The sequence below is a fragment of the Erinaceus europaeus genome, chromosome 10, assembly GCF_950295315.1.
Source record: "Erinaceus europaeus chromosome 10, mEriEur2.1, whole genome shotgun sequence".
NCBI classification, from domain to species: domain Eukaryota; kingdom Metazoa; phylum Chordata; class Mammalia; order Eulipotyphla; family Erinaceidae; genus Erinaceus; species Erinaceus europaeus.
This window is the reverse complement of record NC_080171.1, coordinates 37731048-37747138: the sequence shown is the minus strand read 5'-3', so window position 1 is coordinate 37747138 and position 16091 is coordinate 37731048. Positions and strand designations below refer to the sequence as shown.

Here is a 16091-nt window from a genome sequence, read left to right as displayed (position 1 = left end):
TGATATGCATTGCTTATCTTCATGCCACTAAAAGAGAGAGAAACAGGGGTCAGCGCTGGAGGACCGACATCCGCCTGATCGTGGGCGCAGAAGTGCAAAAGCAGACTGTCAGCTGCAGCCTTTTCCTACTTACTGCCCACGACTCTCAAACTGACACGCAGCCCAGCAAACCGGCTGGTGCAATCTCGTGCGCGCCTTGCATTCATCAAAAAGGGGACTGAACCAGTAAACGCGAGGAGGAGCCAACGCTCCAAGGCCTGCCTGGCGAGCGCAGCCAATAAGATGCTAGTCCCGTCGCTGAAGCCAGTCAGCGCAAGGCCTGCACAGCACGGTCCAATGGGGGAAGAGCCTGTTTAGCGCTAGAAGGCAGAAGATCCGCGTTCCGGGCAGACTAGGCTGCGATTGATCCTCTCCAGCTCTCTCAGCTCCCGCGCGGTAGCATCATGGACGCTCCCAGACTGGTGGTCAACTTCGGTGCCGGGCCCGCCAAACTGCCGCGCTCGGTAAGTGCCACGGAACGCGCTCCGAAATGCTGGTTCTGGTCGGACGGAGCACGCACGCAAGTTAGCTGTGCGTCCCTTCCCGGGGTGCCCAAATCTTTCCCTTCCAGCTCCGCGCCCCATCCAACTGCAGGCACCTACTTGCGCTCCTGGCTCTGGGATACTCGAAAGTGGGCTTCTAGAACAATCCACATGGCGAGGGGAGCTGGCAAGTCTTGCCTGTTGCAGCTGCCCCTGACGCCTATTGCCAAGGCGAGGAGTGCTGGCCCGGCCCTGGTGGTCCCGGCTCGCTTGTGCAGCGCACCTGCGGACTCCAGTGCACTGCGTGTTCCTCGCCCCGGGCGGGGACGCGGCGGAAATAAAAAGGGTGTTCTGTCTGCATTCTCTTTGTGCAGCAGTGCCCTGAACCTGGCAGTGTTGAGTGGATGGATGCTTGAGTGTACACTGAGCGAATGGTGAATGGGGAACGTGTTAACTGGAGAGGATTGCAAACTGGAAGCTGATATAGCTTCAGATGGACTGCAAGAAGCTTTTGATTTAGCCGGCATTTGGGAGCCTTGAATTTTCACAAATGTAAATTTGAAAGCCTTTTGTCCAGCCTTTCTTTCCTTGTCCCCCACAGAATTTTTTTTTCTCCCTAAAGCTTTTTCTCTGCTCTGTTTCACAAGTAGATTTTCTTTTTCTTTTCCTAGCCGAGCTTACCCCTTAAAGGCAGTATTCAAACTCTGGTTTGCTTTGAACTTCTAGTTCATAAGCTTCACTTTGTCCTGGAGGAAAAGGACTGAATCCCTCATTTGCTGTGAGTGTGGATGAAACTGGCTTCCCAGCCCCAACCAGTTTCTGGCTCCTCCCCTCTTTCCCACCCCCACTCCCGTGTGTGGCTCGAATGCATCCTAGTACTAGGCATAGAATCTGTTGTCTTATATTAACTTTTCTAACCAAAATGAATCTGATATTATTCTTGTTGCAATATGGGGGCATAGCCAAGTATTTTACAATTATCTGTAGTTGAACAGTGTAGAAATTTCCCTGCGACAGAGCTTAGAGTGTTTTGGTAAAGACGGCATCTTAGGAGTTTTTAAAGAGCAATGCTCACAGTAATTGTGAGAACAGGACTTATTTTCCTTCTACTATTGCAATCCTTTTAAGCAAGGGTAAATCAAAAGCTTATTGCAGTCCATCTGAGGCTGTATCAGCTTCCAGTTTGCAGAGCCGGTAGGGATTCTGGTTCGAGACCCCCGGCTCCTCACCTGCAGGGGAGTTGCTTCATAGGCGGTGAAGCAGGTCTGCAGGTGACTATCTTTCTGTCCCCCTCTCTGTCTTCCCCTTCTCTTTTGGCTTCTCACAACAATAAAAACAGCAATAATAGTAATAACAACAAGGGCAACAAAAATGGGAAAAAAATGGCCTCCAGGAGCAGTGGACCAAGCAGGCAACGAACCCCAGCGATAACCTTGGAGGAAAAAAAAATACACTTAACTAAATGATCAAGTATATATAGTTATAGTGAAAATAAAAATCGTGTTGCTTAACTTAATTAACTATAACATGTGTTCTTAACTTCTATTTCTTACAGTGTATTAGCTACGACAGATGTTTCAGTTCAGTTTCACTCTAGTTTTTCTATTTATCAGATTAGTTACAGAGATAAAAGCAAATCTTTGCACTCTGTAGGTGGAGTGCAAACTCTTGGAGTAACTGGAAAACTTGTGATTGCTTAGCAGAGTGAAAAATAGAGGGACCTGGTAAAGCACATGCCTGTGTATGAACCTCAGCATTGTGTTTATTTATTGACACAAGAAAGAGAACCATTGCATCAAGGGAGTCTCATGAATGGTGGACTGGTATTGTAGCTTATCTCTCTCCCTGATGCCATGGCTCTCTCTAAATAAAGAATGAAAACAGTTGGGCTGGGGAGGCCACTTAATGGCTTTATCAAATCTGTACATTCATTGCCTGGTCCCCAGTGCTGCACTAAAAAAAAAAAAAAAATTAAGAATAGATATACCACATGTCCCTCAATTTCACTTCTTGGCATTTATCTGAAGAGCATAATACATGAATATGAAAGATAAGTGTATTCCCACGTTCACTAATGTAATTTCTTCAATATCTGAGATTTGGAAACAATTTAAGTACCCATCAAAGGATGAATGGGTATAGCAGCGTGTATATATACAAAATGGAATACACCAGCTACAAAAGGAAAAATGAAAGCTTGTCATTTGCAAAATGTGAATGGGCCTTGACACTATTATACTTAGTGAAATAAGCTAATGACAGATATCATATGATGTCACTAACAAGATAAAACAAGCAAAAAAAAAAGCAGAGGTAACTGATCTGATTAGACTGAGACTAGAATGGTAGTTATCAGAGGGGAAGGAGGTGAAATATTCATAGGTCACTTGTGTGGTAGGGGATAGGAACTAGAATTATAAAGAAAAGAAACTAGACTTACAGTGGTGGTCATAATGAAGCTTATACATAGGCCAATATGTAATGCTGTGTATCTAAAACCTATACAATGTTATAAACTATTGATACTCCAATAAAAAAATTAGTCATTACCTATTAAAGTCACAACTCAAGGCTCATCATATGCAGCTGGAAAAAAAATTCCACTAGATAAGAGGGTCATATTTTTTGTTCTTTAAAACTTTGTGATAACTGTGGTTATAAATGTTGATAGATGTCTTCTCAAGGAATCATATCTATAAGAGAAATGCAGTCTTTGAAAAACATAGTTTTAAACAGAAGTTCAAAGACAAATGTTTTTATTTATTCAGGGCAAGGATTCACTGAAGTTCAATTATCAATCAGTGATCATCAGTTTGTAAAACAATGACAAAACTCTTGAATATCTTGGCAAGGGAAACTATTTTTAGTCTAATTCTTTTTTTTTCCTTTGTGCCTTCAGAGTTATTGCTGGGGCTTGGTGCCTGCACTACAAATCCACTGCTCCTGGAGGCTATTTTTTTCCCTTTTGTTGCCCTTGTTAATTATTGTTGTAGTGCTTGATGTTGTCCTTGTTGGATAGGACAGAGAGAAATGGAGAGGATAGGGGAAGATGGGGAGAGAAAGATAGACACCTGCAGACCTACTTCACCGCCTATGAAGCAACTCCCCTGCAGGTGGGGAGCCGTGGGCTTGAACTGGGATCCTCATGCCGGTCCTTGGGCTTTGTGCCACATGAGTTTAACCCGCTGAGCTACCGCCCGACTCCCCTAGATTGTTTTTATGATGTCCTCTTTAGTCTGTATCCTTTAAGGAAACCATCTTTCATGGCAGGATGTAACTGTAGAGGGGTTTTGTCACCTATTGTGCATGTTAGAGCATTTCTTTCTTTTTTAATTTGTGGTAATCTCCATACATATAAATAGAATCTGGCAGGTTGTAAATAGACAGGGGGAGATTCTTCAGGAGGTGCACAGGATTCTTGCTGATAAGGGTGCATTTTGTTTGAAGGTATTCAGTCAGGTTTGGGCAGGTGAAGGTCTGTTTATCAGGAGTTAGCACTAAGTCTATTAGCACTAAGTGGGTGGAGCTCTTTTCCAGAACATGATCCCAGAGTCTGTTACTATGGAGACAGAATTCCAATATCATTTCTGCAGGGCCCCCTTTCTGCATGGTGTAGAGAGAGTCAGGAAGGTGACTGCCACAACTCCCAACAGCTTTGTAGCATATTCTTTCTTGCCTCCATTTCCAATGTGGTAAGTATAGGATAGCAGGAAGGTTGAGGTTGGAAGAGTTCATTACAGTTGCCTTCCGTGCTTCCCAGATTCTGTGCCTTTGAGATCATTCCCTGATTTAACTTGTTGCCGCATAGTGGAGTTTCTTGGGTAAGGACATCTCTTCTGTCCTCACCACCTGGAGGATACTGGTCTTTGTCTTCTACTGTGGAAGCTTGTTTCTCTGGGTTTTAGGCCCTATTTCTGGGCAGATTGTTCATATACTGGTGTGGCTTTGTTACTGTGGAAGGAGATAAACACAGATTCTTACTATTCAGCCATTTTGGTCCCTTTATGTGGACTTTGGAAAAGCTGCTGCCAGATAAAGAGGGCATTCTTCCTTCTACTGAGGTGGGAAAATAGTGTCGGCTCACTGCTCAACTCTGATTTATGGTAGTGCAGGCAAGTGAACCTGCTGGGACCTCAGAGCCTGAGACATGGAAGTCTTTTTCATAATCATTCTGCTGTTTCCCCAGCCTGCATTTCATTTCATACTTTTTAAAAAAGTTAATTTATTTATTTTGGGTAGAAACAGAAAGAAATTGTGAGGAAAGGGGAAGATAGAGAGGGAGAGACACCTGCAGTACTGCTTAATTGCTTTTGAAGCTTCCCCCCACCCCAGGTGGGGACTGGGGGCTTAAATCTAGGTGCATTGTATTGTGTGCTCTCAACCACATGGCCCCATACTTTTTGTTTTTAGAGAGTGGCAAATGAGATTGTGGAGGAGACATCATTTACTCAGACTTTGTCATGACAGGTAAAGGATGGTCATCAGAAAAATTCTATGCTTAATCTTTTAAAAATTTCATTGAAATGAGTTTTCATATTCACATTTATGCTTTTAGAAAAACTATATCTTTGTGTCAGTCGCATTTCATGATTCCGTTAAATGCATCAGAGGGCTCCGGGGGAAGGTGGGGGAGGAGAGGATTAGCTGTGGGTAGATCAGAAGCTTCAAGACCTTACAGGCCTTGTGGGTGGACTCCTTCCTCCCTGTCCCTCCCACTTCCCAAGTTACTGTATCCAGAGGAAGAGCATGCATAACATACTGAAATAATCTTTTATTTCTTCTAGGTACTACAAGAGATACAAAAAGAATTGTTAGATCACAAAGGAATTGGAATTAGTGTTCTTGGTAAGAAGTAACTTTGCATTCAATTAATGTACAGCTTGCCAGGGGACCTCATTTTAGCACATCAAAACTAGAATTAAAAAAAAATTATTTATTTCCTTTTGTTGCCCTTGTTTTATTGTTGTAGTTATTATTGTTGATGTCGTCGTTGTTGGATAGGACAGAGAGAAATGGAGAGAGGAAGAGAAGACAGAGAGGGGGGAGAGAAAGATAGATACTTGCAGACCTGTTTCACTGCCTGTGAAGAGACGCCCCTGCAGGTGGGGAGCAGGGGGCTCAAACCGGGATCCTTAAGCAGGTCCTTGCGCTTTGCGCCACCTGCGCTTGGCCTGACTCCCAAGTCTAGAATTTTTATGGTTCTTCGTATAGAACTTTGTGGATATGCTTTTAAAATTGTAATATCTTCAGTTAAATGTATGCTAGAAACAGATATTTAAAGATTTATGTATCTATTAATTAATGAGGGAGAGAGAGAGAACCAGAGTGTCATTCTGACACATGCCGTGCGGGGGGTTGAACCTCATGCTTAAGGATCCAACACCTTACCCACTTGAAACCAGCATATATGCTGGTGAGAAGTTCATATAGCTCAATTTACTGTTTCATTATAAATTTTTGCCATTTTGAGGCATACATTTGCATAATACTGCCCCAACTGTTGCTTCACATTCAATTTTGTTTTTTTTTTCTGTTATTTAAAATGAATTTTCTGTAGTTTAAAATGAACTTATTCATGTGACAATTGTCTTGTAAATCATTATATCCCCCAACGAAGTGATTTGGAAAAGAAAAATTTGAACTTATCAAAAACTTTAAAGAACATAAGCCTTTTATGAGGCTCTTGCACATTTATAATTTTCATTCTTTTTCTTTCCCCTGTATTTTGGAGAAAGGATCTTTGACTTCTAAAATCCACTTGGTTTTATTTGTTTTCCTTTTTTGGCCATTCCTGGGACTATTTAGTATTGAGACTATATCTGGCTGTTGCATTTTATACTCCTGTGGGTTTGGGGCATACCCTTAGGTCTCTGTGAATTAAGAACATAATAGAATTTTGGGCTGTTCTTAAAGGCAGCCAACACACAGACTCCTGTGTCTGAGAAACAAGAGAAAACAGAGGGATGAATTAGTAAATGACTCTTTCAGTGAGTGTGCCATTTGAAAAAAGTTGTAGTGTCTATAAAGCTACAATGCTTGCAAATTAAAAACCAATTTGAATTTTCCTCTAAATTAAGTGAACTTTTGCCTACAACTTGAATGGCACATCACTGGATTCTCTGTATTATTTCACTTGAAAATTTTGCTGTTACTTCTAAAGGCTCTCCTGTCTTCTTGGATTTGAAATGGGGAATTCTTTATCTTTTTTCTTTCACAGAAATGAGCCACAGGTCATCAGATTTCGCCAAGATTATTAACAACACAGAGAATCTCGTGCGGGAATTACTGTAAGTCTAAAATTTGAAAACCGAAATCACTGTTACTCTTGTATTATTTTGTTAGCAGAGTTAGAATTATACTGTCTGTGTTAGAACTTTCTAATTGTCTTGATAAGATGTGCTTTAGCTTGGTGACATTTTTGTGAGGAGCAGTAAAAGTCCATTGCAATGTTGAGAATAAGTACTCACCTATGTACTTGGTGTCCCATCCCACTCTGCCTGCTGGTCTCATGTCAGGTTCATAGAACAATCCTGTCCTGCCCTGAGAAAGCATTTGGAATGTTGACCCAGGAAATGTAACATTTAACCAACTTGCTGACTCCCTTTTGGGTAGACTCCCTTTTAGGTTCAATTTCTGGGCCTTTCTTTACTTCTCACTATGTTCATTCATTGTACTCTGTCTATCTGGGATCCTTCTATTCAGTTAGTTTTTTTTAACTTTTCTTTTTATTAGTAATTCACTGGTTTGACCAGTGATGAATGGTTTACAAAATTATAAGATTACATGGGTACAGTTTCTCACTGCATCCACCTCCAAAGTCTGCCTCCCTCCTCTCTGGTAACCACTGTAGTCCTCACTGAGAAATAGTTTGGTCACTTTTTTTTTTTTTTAGCAAGTTCATATGTTTTATATTTCACATATGAGAAAAACCATCAGGTAGTTTCTTTCACCTCTTATTTCACTTAGCGTAGTTCCTCCAGTTCCATCTGCTTTGTCCTGCAAGAAGACACAGTATCATCAGTAAAATGTCTTATTCTTCATCTTTGACCCTCTGAATATAAGTTTTATTGTCACCTGTGCTTCTGCCCAGAGACGTTCCAGATAACTACAAGGTGATTTTTGTACAAGGAGGTGGGTCTGGCCAATTCAGTGCTGTCCCCTTAAACCTTATTGGCCTGAAATCTGGACGGTGTGCCGACTATGTGGTGACAGGAGCTTGGTCAGCGAAGGCTGCGGAAGAAGCTAAGAAGTTTGGGACTGTGAATATCGTCCATCCTAAACTTGGAAGTTACACAAGTAAGTTCTGGGAGCTGAGCTAGACAGGGAATTGCTGACTAGGGGCATAGTCCTTTCTCAGGAGGTAGGTAGCCCCTTCCCAGACAGCCTGGAATTCTTTTTAGTTCTTCCCTTCCTTGTCACTAGTTAAAATGCCAATTGCATGCAGTAGAAAGAGTAATCGTGATCTTTCTTGGCTGACAAGGCTTTAGGTATGGCGTGATAAACGGTCACAGCTTTGTTCCAGGTCCTTATCCCTGTTTTTTCCGTGGTGGCTCCACAGTCCAGAAAGCTGTTGCCTCCTTTTTAGATGATTGCAGCTTTTCCACACTCCATATTCTCCCAGCCTTCAATGCTTTTGTTTAGGTACGCCACAGTAGTAGTCTCATTTCTCATGCATCTCATTCTAAACCAGTCATGTGGTCATATCTGAATTAAATGCTCCTTTGGGGCTATGGGTAAAATTGCCTTTACTGAAACCACATGGGCTAAGCTTGGGAGAATGCTGGAGCCCCAAAAAGAGAACACTGATGTAATTATGAGTGTAAGGTGCATGGGTGTTGATTGACAGGGGGAAGAAAACAAATACTCACTACCTCAATCTAATAGATTACCTGTCCTCAATGAAAAGGGCAGACTCAGTCTCTCTTTTAGGATGTTGGTGGTGGTTATCATGCAAGAGATAGAGGGTGTTTTCCCTTGTGAATGATTTGAAATCAGTCTCCAGGGACAGATAGTGACACAACTGGTAGATAACATATGCTTCAATCCAGAAGGACCCAGGTTCAAGACCCCAGTTTCCACCTGCAGGGGGGAAGCATCACAAAAGTTGAAGCAGTGCTGCAGGTCTCTCTTTCTCTTTCTCTCAATTTGCTTTATTTTATTTGTTGGATAGAGACAGCCAGAAATCGGGGGGGGGGGGATAGAGAGGGAGACAGAGAGACACCTGCAGCACTACTTCCCCACTTGCATAGCTTTCCCCCTATAGGGACTAGGGGCTTGAAGCTGGGTCCTTGCGCTATTGTAACATGTGCATTCAGCCAAGTACGCCACCATCTGGCTCCTCTTTCTCCCTTCCTATCTCTCCTTTCCCTCTCAATCTATCTCTGTCCAATAAATAAGTAAATAAATATTTTAAAATAATAATGAAATAAGAAAGAACTCAGTCTTCTGCTGGTGGTGGGATATCACTTCTGGCTACCTCTGTTTGCATAAGGAGATTGGGGAGGGGTAGTGTGGCATCTCCAGCTTGTCCTCTGTGATAGAAATCCCGGACCCCAGCACCTGGAACCTCAGCCCTGACGCCTCCTATGTGTATTACTGCGCCAACGAGACAGTGCACGGAGTGGAGTTTGACTTTATCCCGGATGTCAAGGGAGCAGTGCTTGTGTGTGATATGTCCTCCAATTTCCTGTCCAAGCCTGTGGATGTTTCCAAGGTAGTATGTGGAAGAGGTGGGGAGCCAGAAATCCAGATTCTTGCTAAGGGCATTTTAGTACTTATTAGAGAAGGGGCTGTGGGCTTAGCAGCTGTCAGTTTAAGTGCGGGGCCATCCGCAGACCTGTGTTAATGATTATCTCACAGGGTCACATTTACCCGGGGGAAATGTATCTGCCTTTGAGTCTTTGAGGGCGGGTCTGTCTACAGCCATAACACACTGAAAGTGCTCGATGTGGTCTGATTATCCAGTCTCAGGGAGAACTTGTGAATGGAGCTGCAGCAGGCTTTGTATCTATGTCAACTACAAGGACATCAGCAAAAGATATAGACTTACTGGAGGACCAGTGGGATAATAGCATGTGACATGGCAGTATAATATCTGTAAAACATTTATGTTTTTTGTTTGTTTGTTTGTTTTTTGGTCGGACCATTGCTCAACTCTGACTTACATTGGTGCCAGAGGTTGAACCCAGGGCCACAGGCATTGAAAGTCTGTTGTGTAACTGCTGTGCTGTCTCTCCAGCTCTATCTAGCCTACCTTTTCTTGATTTGTGGCAAAACAAAACACTTGCTCAGTAGCCTCAGTACATTCACACCAGTGTGCAGCCGCCATTGTCTCAAGAGCTTTTTTTTCCCTCTCCACTGGCACCACTAAACACTAACACCGATAACTCCCACATCCTCCTTCCCAGCCCTGGGCTACCACCTTTCTTCTTTCTGTCTATGAATTTTTCGCTCTAGGTAGTTGATTCTAGTGGAATCACATATTAGGTTGTTGGAAAAGTCATGGCATATTTTTTTTCTGTTTATTTTATTTTGATGGAACAGAGAAATTGAGAGGGGAGGGGAGGGAAGAGATAGATAGATAGGGATCTGCAGCACTGCTTCACCACTTGTGAAGCTTTCCCCCTGCAGGTGGGGACTGGAGGCTTGAATCTGGGTCCTTGTGCGTGATAATACGTGCACTTAACCAGGTGTGTCACCACCTGGCCACTTTCTGTTTTTCTATGCAAACATGTTGTGACTTTTCTGACAACCCAATATATTATTTGTACTTTTTTGGTCAAGCTTATTTCACTTAGCAAATGTTCTCAGAGGTTCTTCTATATAGTAGCACTTGTTGTCATCCTCCCTTTTTTGCTGCTAAGTCTGTTGCTGGGTTCTGTACCTGCACCTCTCTACTGCTCCCATTTTTTATTTTAGATGATGAGAGACAGAGAGAAAGACAGAGATAGCAAGAGGTGGAAAAGGATTGTGACATTCCTCCACTGTTCCTGAAGCTTCCTTCCCCTCTTTAGGTATTCCTGTATACTGGCTAGAGGCCCCAGCTGGGGTCCTGGTACATGGTAATGTGTGCGCTCTGCTGAGTGAGCCTTTGCCCACTATACAACCATACATTGTATAGCTATACAACAAGCACTGTGTAGCTTTTTTTTTTTTAAACATTGGCTGCTGTGCACTGGCAATTCTAAACAAGATCAGCTATAGAATACTCCTTGCTCTGGGTTAGACTGTGTTGTGCTGTCTCCCACCCCCACCCCACCCCATGTGGCACATTACTTATTATTCTAAGGATTTCATGGGGAGACATGGAGAAGGCTTCTGTATTGCAGACCACAGAATTTCATGAGTTATTTTAAAACATTTTTCTAAAATTTATTTTCTCAGGTCATTTATCTCCATCCTCGGCATCTTCCCATTATCCGTTTCTGTGAATAAATGAATGAGAAAAATCTCTTTTTGTGTGTATTATCAAGGACAATAACAGCCCCATTTAAAAGACTGATTTGAAGGAGATAGCACAGTGGTTTACACAATAGACTTTCATACCTGGGTCCCATAGATCCCAGGGTAAGACCCTGGCATTATAGTAAGCCCAAACTGAACAATATGTTTCTGGTATAGTAGTAGTGGTGGTATGGTGACTCATTTGTGTGTAGAAAGGATGTATACAGAGACTGTGAAAAGGTGTAAGATCTTAGGCCCAGGGAGATAATATAATGGTTATGCAAAGAAGACAGTCATGCTTGAGTCTCCAAAATCCCAGGCTCAACCCCAAATCACCGCCTTAAGCCAGAGTTGAACAGTGCTCTGGTTACAAAAAGAAAAGAAGAGGGAAAACATGTAAGATCTTTACGGTGATGACCTTGCCCTTACTGGTGAGACCGACTAGACTGATAATATAATCTGCAGGCCCCAGAGCCCTCAAGTATTGATTAGTTGTCTGGACAGAAATTTCTTTAGAGTGGAGTATCCTTTAAATCTGAGTCGACTAAGTCACTTCCTCTTAAAAATTGTGCTTCAGAAAGAGGTTGGGAAGTTTGAATTCACTGATGAAAAGTGACTGTGTTCTTCTGAAATGACATGCTCCCTCCCCTTTTTTTTTTCAGTTCGGGGTGATTTTTGCTGGGGCACAGAAAAATGTCGGCTCTGCGGGGGTCACAGTGGTAATTGTCCGTGAGGACCTGCTGGGCTTTGCCCTCAAAGAGTGCCCCTCCATCCTGGAGTACAAAGTGCAGGCTGCAAACAACTCCTTGTACAATACACCCCCATGCTTCAGGTAACTCTTGGCCTTGGTCTGTTGGCACCACTGGGATACCACTGTCTACTGCCAACATGTAGAGGTGACTTTCTTCTCAGGGGTGTCTGCCGGAACTGCCTTTTCCTGCTTTCCTCTGTGCACTGACTGGTCAGTTTTTCTGCAAGCCCGTTCTTTGAGATGTTGTTTCCTTTGATCACCCTAGCCTTGCTGGTTCACCATTAACTAAGTAGTTCTCTGCAGATAAATGCTGTGGCTACACCTGAAATAATCCATACAGCTTTGGAGAAAGATCTTCAAAGGCAGGAAAGGACTTTCCTTCTTTGCTGGGTGTGCATGGAGCTGGCTTGGCAGCATTCACGTGGTCTTAGAATAAGCCCCACTCTGGTTTTGAACTCACTGTATAGGGAGCCTGCTAGTCTGACTTCCCTTTTAACTTGTAATTCCAAGGTTTTCTTTCTTTTTTGTTTTGAAAGTTTTTAAATTCTTACTTAAAATTTTTTTTTTTATTCACTTACTGGGTAGAGGAAGAAAACTTAAAAGGGGAAGGAGAAGTAAGGAGAGATACTTGCAGCATTGCTTCATATCTCATCAAGCTTCTCCCCTGCAAATGTATAATGGGGGGCTTGAACCCAGGTCCTTGTGCACTGTAATGTGTGTACTTAACTGGATGCACCACTACCCAGACACTCAGATTTTCTATTTAAAAATCTTTGTGATATTTAGAATTTAATAATTGCCTAAGATGCTTTACTATATAGTAGCTACTATATGGTAGCTGTCAGACCTCAGCCACCTTGTGGGAGCACTAGATTAGTGGACTAGTGGCCTTTGAGCCGTTCTTCTCTTTCCCACTCTCTTTTTTTACCTTCTCTCTTGGGTGGGAGGACTGGAGGCAGGGACAGAAGTGTTCCTGAAATGTGGTCTCAAGGCCAGTTTGTTCAGATTAAATCCCAGTCAGAAGAGTGGGAGGAACTGTAAACATTATCTGGCACTATCTCCAAGAGTTAGTATGAGACAAATTTTGTTATTTCAGGGGCTTGATGCCTGTACAACTGTGATGTTCCCATTGGCCTTTTTTTCCCCTTACAAAAAGTGTGTGTGTGTGTGTGGGGGGGGGGGGGCGAGACAGCACAGCACCGCTCCACTTCTTGTGTAGCTCCCCCCTGCAGGTGCTTCCATTGTGGCCTAGGGATTGAACCCAGGACCTTGCACAAGGTGATGTATGTGCTCTACCAGCTGAACCACTTGCTGGCCCCTGTGAAGCAATTTTAAAAGATGCAGTGAATACATTGGTATGATATTTGCTAGTATTCTGCTAAAAACTAAGCGGACCAGTGAGAAGGTAGGTCATTATGTCTAGTTGGAGATGAAAGTGTTTGAACGGAGATCTGGTGACACAGAATATCCTTTTTGGACAATGGGCCTCACGGATGTCACCCCCATATCAGCCCTAGGGGTGTGTGTGTGTGTGTGTGTGTGTGTGTGTCCATGTCCATCCAGGGAATTCCTCCTTTGAGCTGTGAGTATACAAAGAGGGGGCTGAAAAAGGGTGACGTCCTATAATTTACTTATTTTGACTAGAGATTGCGAATGAAAGGGGGGATACAATACAGAGGGAGTGAGAATGAGAGACATCTGCAGCACTTTCACCACTTGTGAAGCATTCCCCCCCTACAGGTGCAGACAGGGGGCTTGAAGCTAGGTCCCCGTGTACTGTAATGTGTGTGCTCAACCAGATTTGCCACCACCTAGCCCTGGGTGACAGATCTTTCAAAGACAGATCAGAACAATGATAGTTGAAAGCATCTAGAAGCAGGATAATTAATTATATTTGATTAGAATTATAAATGTGGGGGAAGGTGGCCCCCCCCAGTTACTTTACTTTCTTTTACAACCTCACCATTGGGAGGACTGTAAGTCTGTATAACGAAATACTTATGAGTCTAGCTTTGCAGTACTTAAACAGGGAGTCGGGTGATAACGCAGTGGGTTGGGCACATGTGGCGCAAAGTGCAGGGCCGGTGTAGGGATTCCGGTTCGAGCCCCCGGCTCCCCACTTGCAGGAGAGTTGCTTCACAGGCGGTGAAGCAGGTCTGCAGGTGTCTATCTTTCTCTCCCCCTCTCTGTTTTCCCCATCTCTGTCCATTTCTCTCTGTCTTATCCAACAACGACGGCATCAATAATTACAACAATAAAACAGCAAGGGCAACAAAAGGAAATAAATAAATAAATAAATGAAGTACTTAAACATTTTAGGTTTGCAAACTATACTGGATAAAAAATAAGAAAAAGAAAACTAGGGGTGGGGGCAGGCAGTGGCACACCTGGTTAAGCACTCAAGTGTGCAAGGACCCAGGTCCCAGGTTCAAGCCCCTGGTCCTCACTCATCTATAGGGGGACAGATTCACAAATGCTGAAGCAGGGCTGCAGGTGTCTCTCTATCTCCCCCTCCCCTTTCAGTTGTTCTCTGTCTCTATTCAATAATAAATAAATAAAATTTAAAAAGAAAGAAAGAAAACTGTAGTGTCTTGGTGAGAACTCCCTCCAGTGAGTGACAAAGATTTGTGCAAACTGGCCTCCCCCCCCCCCCCCCCCGCCCAATCCTTGACTGTATGCTGACACAGCACTGAGAAGATTTCAGGGCTTTGTATCACATAGACACTCTTGGAAAAGTCCCAAGTCTGAAAAGAAGCCTTCTTTTTTCCTTTAAAAGTCTCAGAGTCCATTCACCATAAGCCCTGAGAAGTTTGTTTGAACTGAGCTGGGTATCTGACCTTCACATAGTTGCCTGTAGCCCTGGGCAGTGAATTGGGGTGGAATAAAAGGCCACATGGTCGCTCAGTTTAACCTCTTAGGAGAACACATCACATCCAGTTATCGGAGAAACAAAAGATGTCATATATATTTTTTTTACCGGAATACCACTCAGCTTATAATGTGGTGGTGTGGGGGAATTGAACCTGGGACTTCAGTGCCTCAGACATGAGAGGCATGACCAATGTTCTATTCCCCCCCCCCCCCTTTTTTAAGACAGAAAGTCAGGGAGGGAGTTGAAAGAGACCACAACACTGAAGCTTCCTTTAATTTAGTGGCAGCCAGGCTTGAATGTGACTTGTGTACATGGTAAAGCAGCTTTTTATTCAACAGAGCTATTTCACCTGCCCTCCATAACTTCCTTTCTGAGACCACAAAGCAGTTGTACCAGAAGTAGCTAGATCCTTAAATGTAAATGCAATCTAGCTGAAGTACCAGGTAGAGTCACAAATGAGAAACAAAACCAATGCCAGTAGCCCAGCCCACCTTTCTGGCCTGACAGCTTTCCCCTGGGTGAGAAGCTCAGTGTCTTGAATCTGCAGGGCTGTGTAGGGGAACGGCTTGTGGGAGCATCCTTGGAAAAATGCTCATCCTGGTTACTTTCCTCCTTGCATGGCAAGGTTGTGCTGTGCATCAACTCCTGAAACTTATCTGCAGCCTTAGAACTACCTTTTGAACAGCCAGGAAGTCTTCTGAAAACTGTATAACATGCTTTTTGAAACTTCCGGGCACAGAGATTATATTGTATTGCCTTTAAAAACTACTGGGCTTGGTGGGGGATCAGCACAATAATTCTGCAGAGTTCCATGCCTGAGGCTCAGAGGTCCCAGTTTCAATCTCCAGTATTAATCATAAGCCACTGTTGTGGTTAAAAAAAACAAACAAAAAAAACCCACTACATTCCAACAAAAGAGCTCACCTGGCTAGTTTTGTCATGCATGAGATCCATGTTCAAGCCCAGGCTCCCTGCACTAGGGGAAGTTCTGGTGCTGTGGTGTTTTTCCTTCTGTCCCTTTTTTTCCTCACACCCCCACAGGGTTATTGCTTGCTCTCCACTCCTAGAGAATTTTTTTTTTTTTTAAAGTTTGAGGGTGAGAGATAATGAATAGAAAACCCGAGAGAGGAGGAGACCACACACCACCTCTCCACCTCTAATGAAGCTTTTCCCACCTGGTACTCCCATATGGTAGCCTGGAGCTTGAACCCAGATCCTTATGGGCTTGGTAAGGTGTGTTCTCTACTGGGTGAGCCACCTCCCGATACCCTCAGTCTCTGTCTAAAAAAGTTAGCTCAGAGAGGTGAAGTCCTTATGGAGAAAAGTATACTTTTCACAAAATTTCTGATGTGAACAGAGTTTGCTGAGGTACATATTGTGAATTGTTAGCTGAGTATCTTAACAGATCCATAATTGGCAAATAATATGTTTGCAGGTGGCAGTTTAGAAGTAAAGGTAGAAATCTGTTAGAAGGTCTACATTGGCTAGTGTGGAGATCTGAGAT

At 43.3% G+C, this 16091-nt stretch overlaps 1 protein-coding gene across 1 annotated transcript in view; it reads left to right on the top strand.

The window, feature by feature from the left end:
- The first annotated feature begins 319 nt into the window (after positions 1-319).
- Positions 320-16091, top strand: part of PSAT1 (phosphoserine aminotransferase 1) — a 29257-nt gene continuing 13485 nt past the window's right edge. Inside the window, exons 1-6 of the mRNA XM_007516113.3 lie at positions 320-503; positions 5306-5366; positions 6739-6808; positions 7612-7817; positions 9062-9234; positions 11627-11796. Coding sequence (XP_007516175.1) covers positions 444-503; positions 5306-5366; positions 6739-6808; positions 7612-7817; positions 9062-9234; positions 11627-11796 — 740 coding nt within the window. The 5' untranslated portion in view covers positions 320-443. The remainder of the gene's footprint in view (positions 504-5305; positions 5367-6738; positions 6809-7611; positions 7818-9061; positions 9235-11626; positions 11797-16091) is intronic.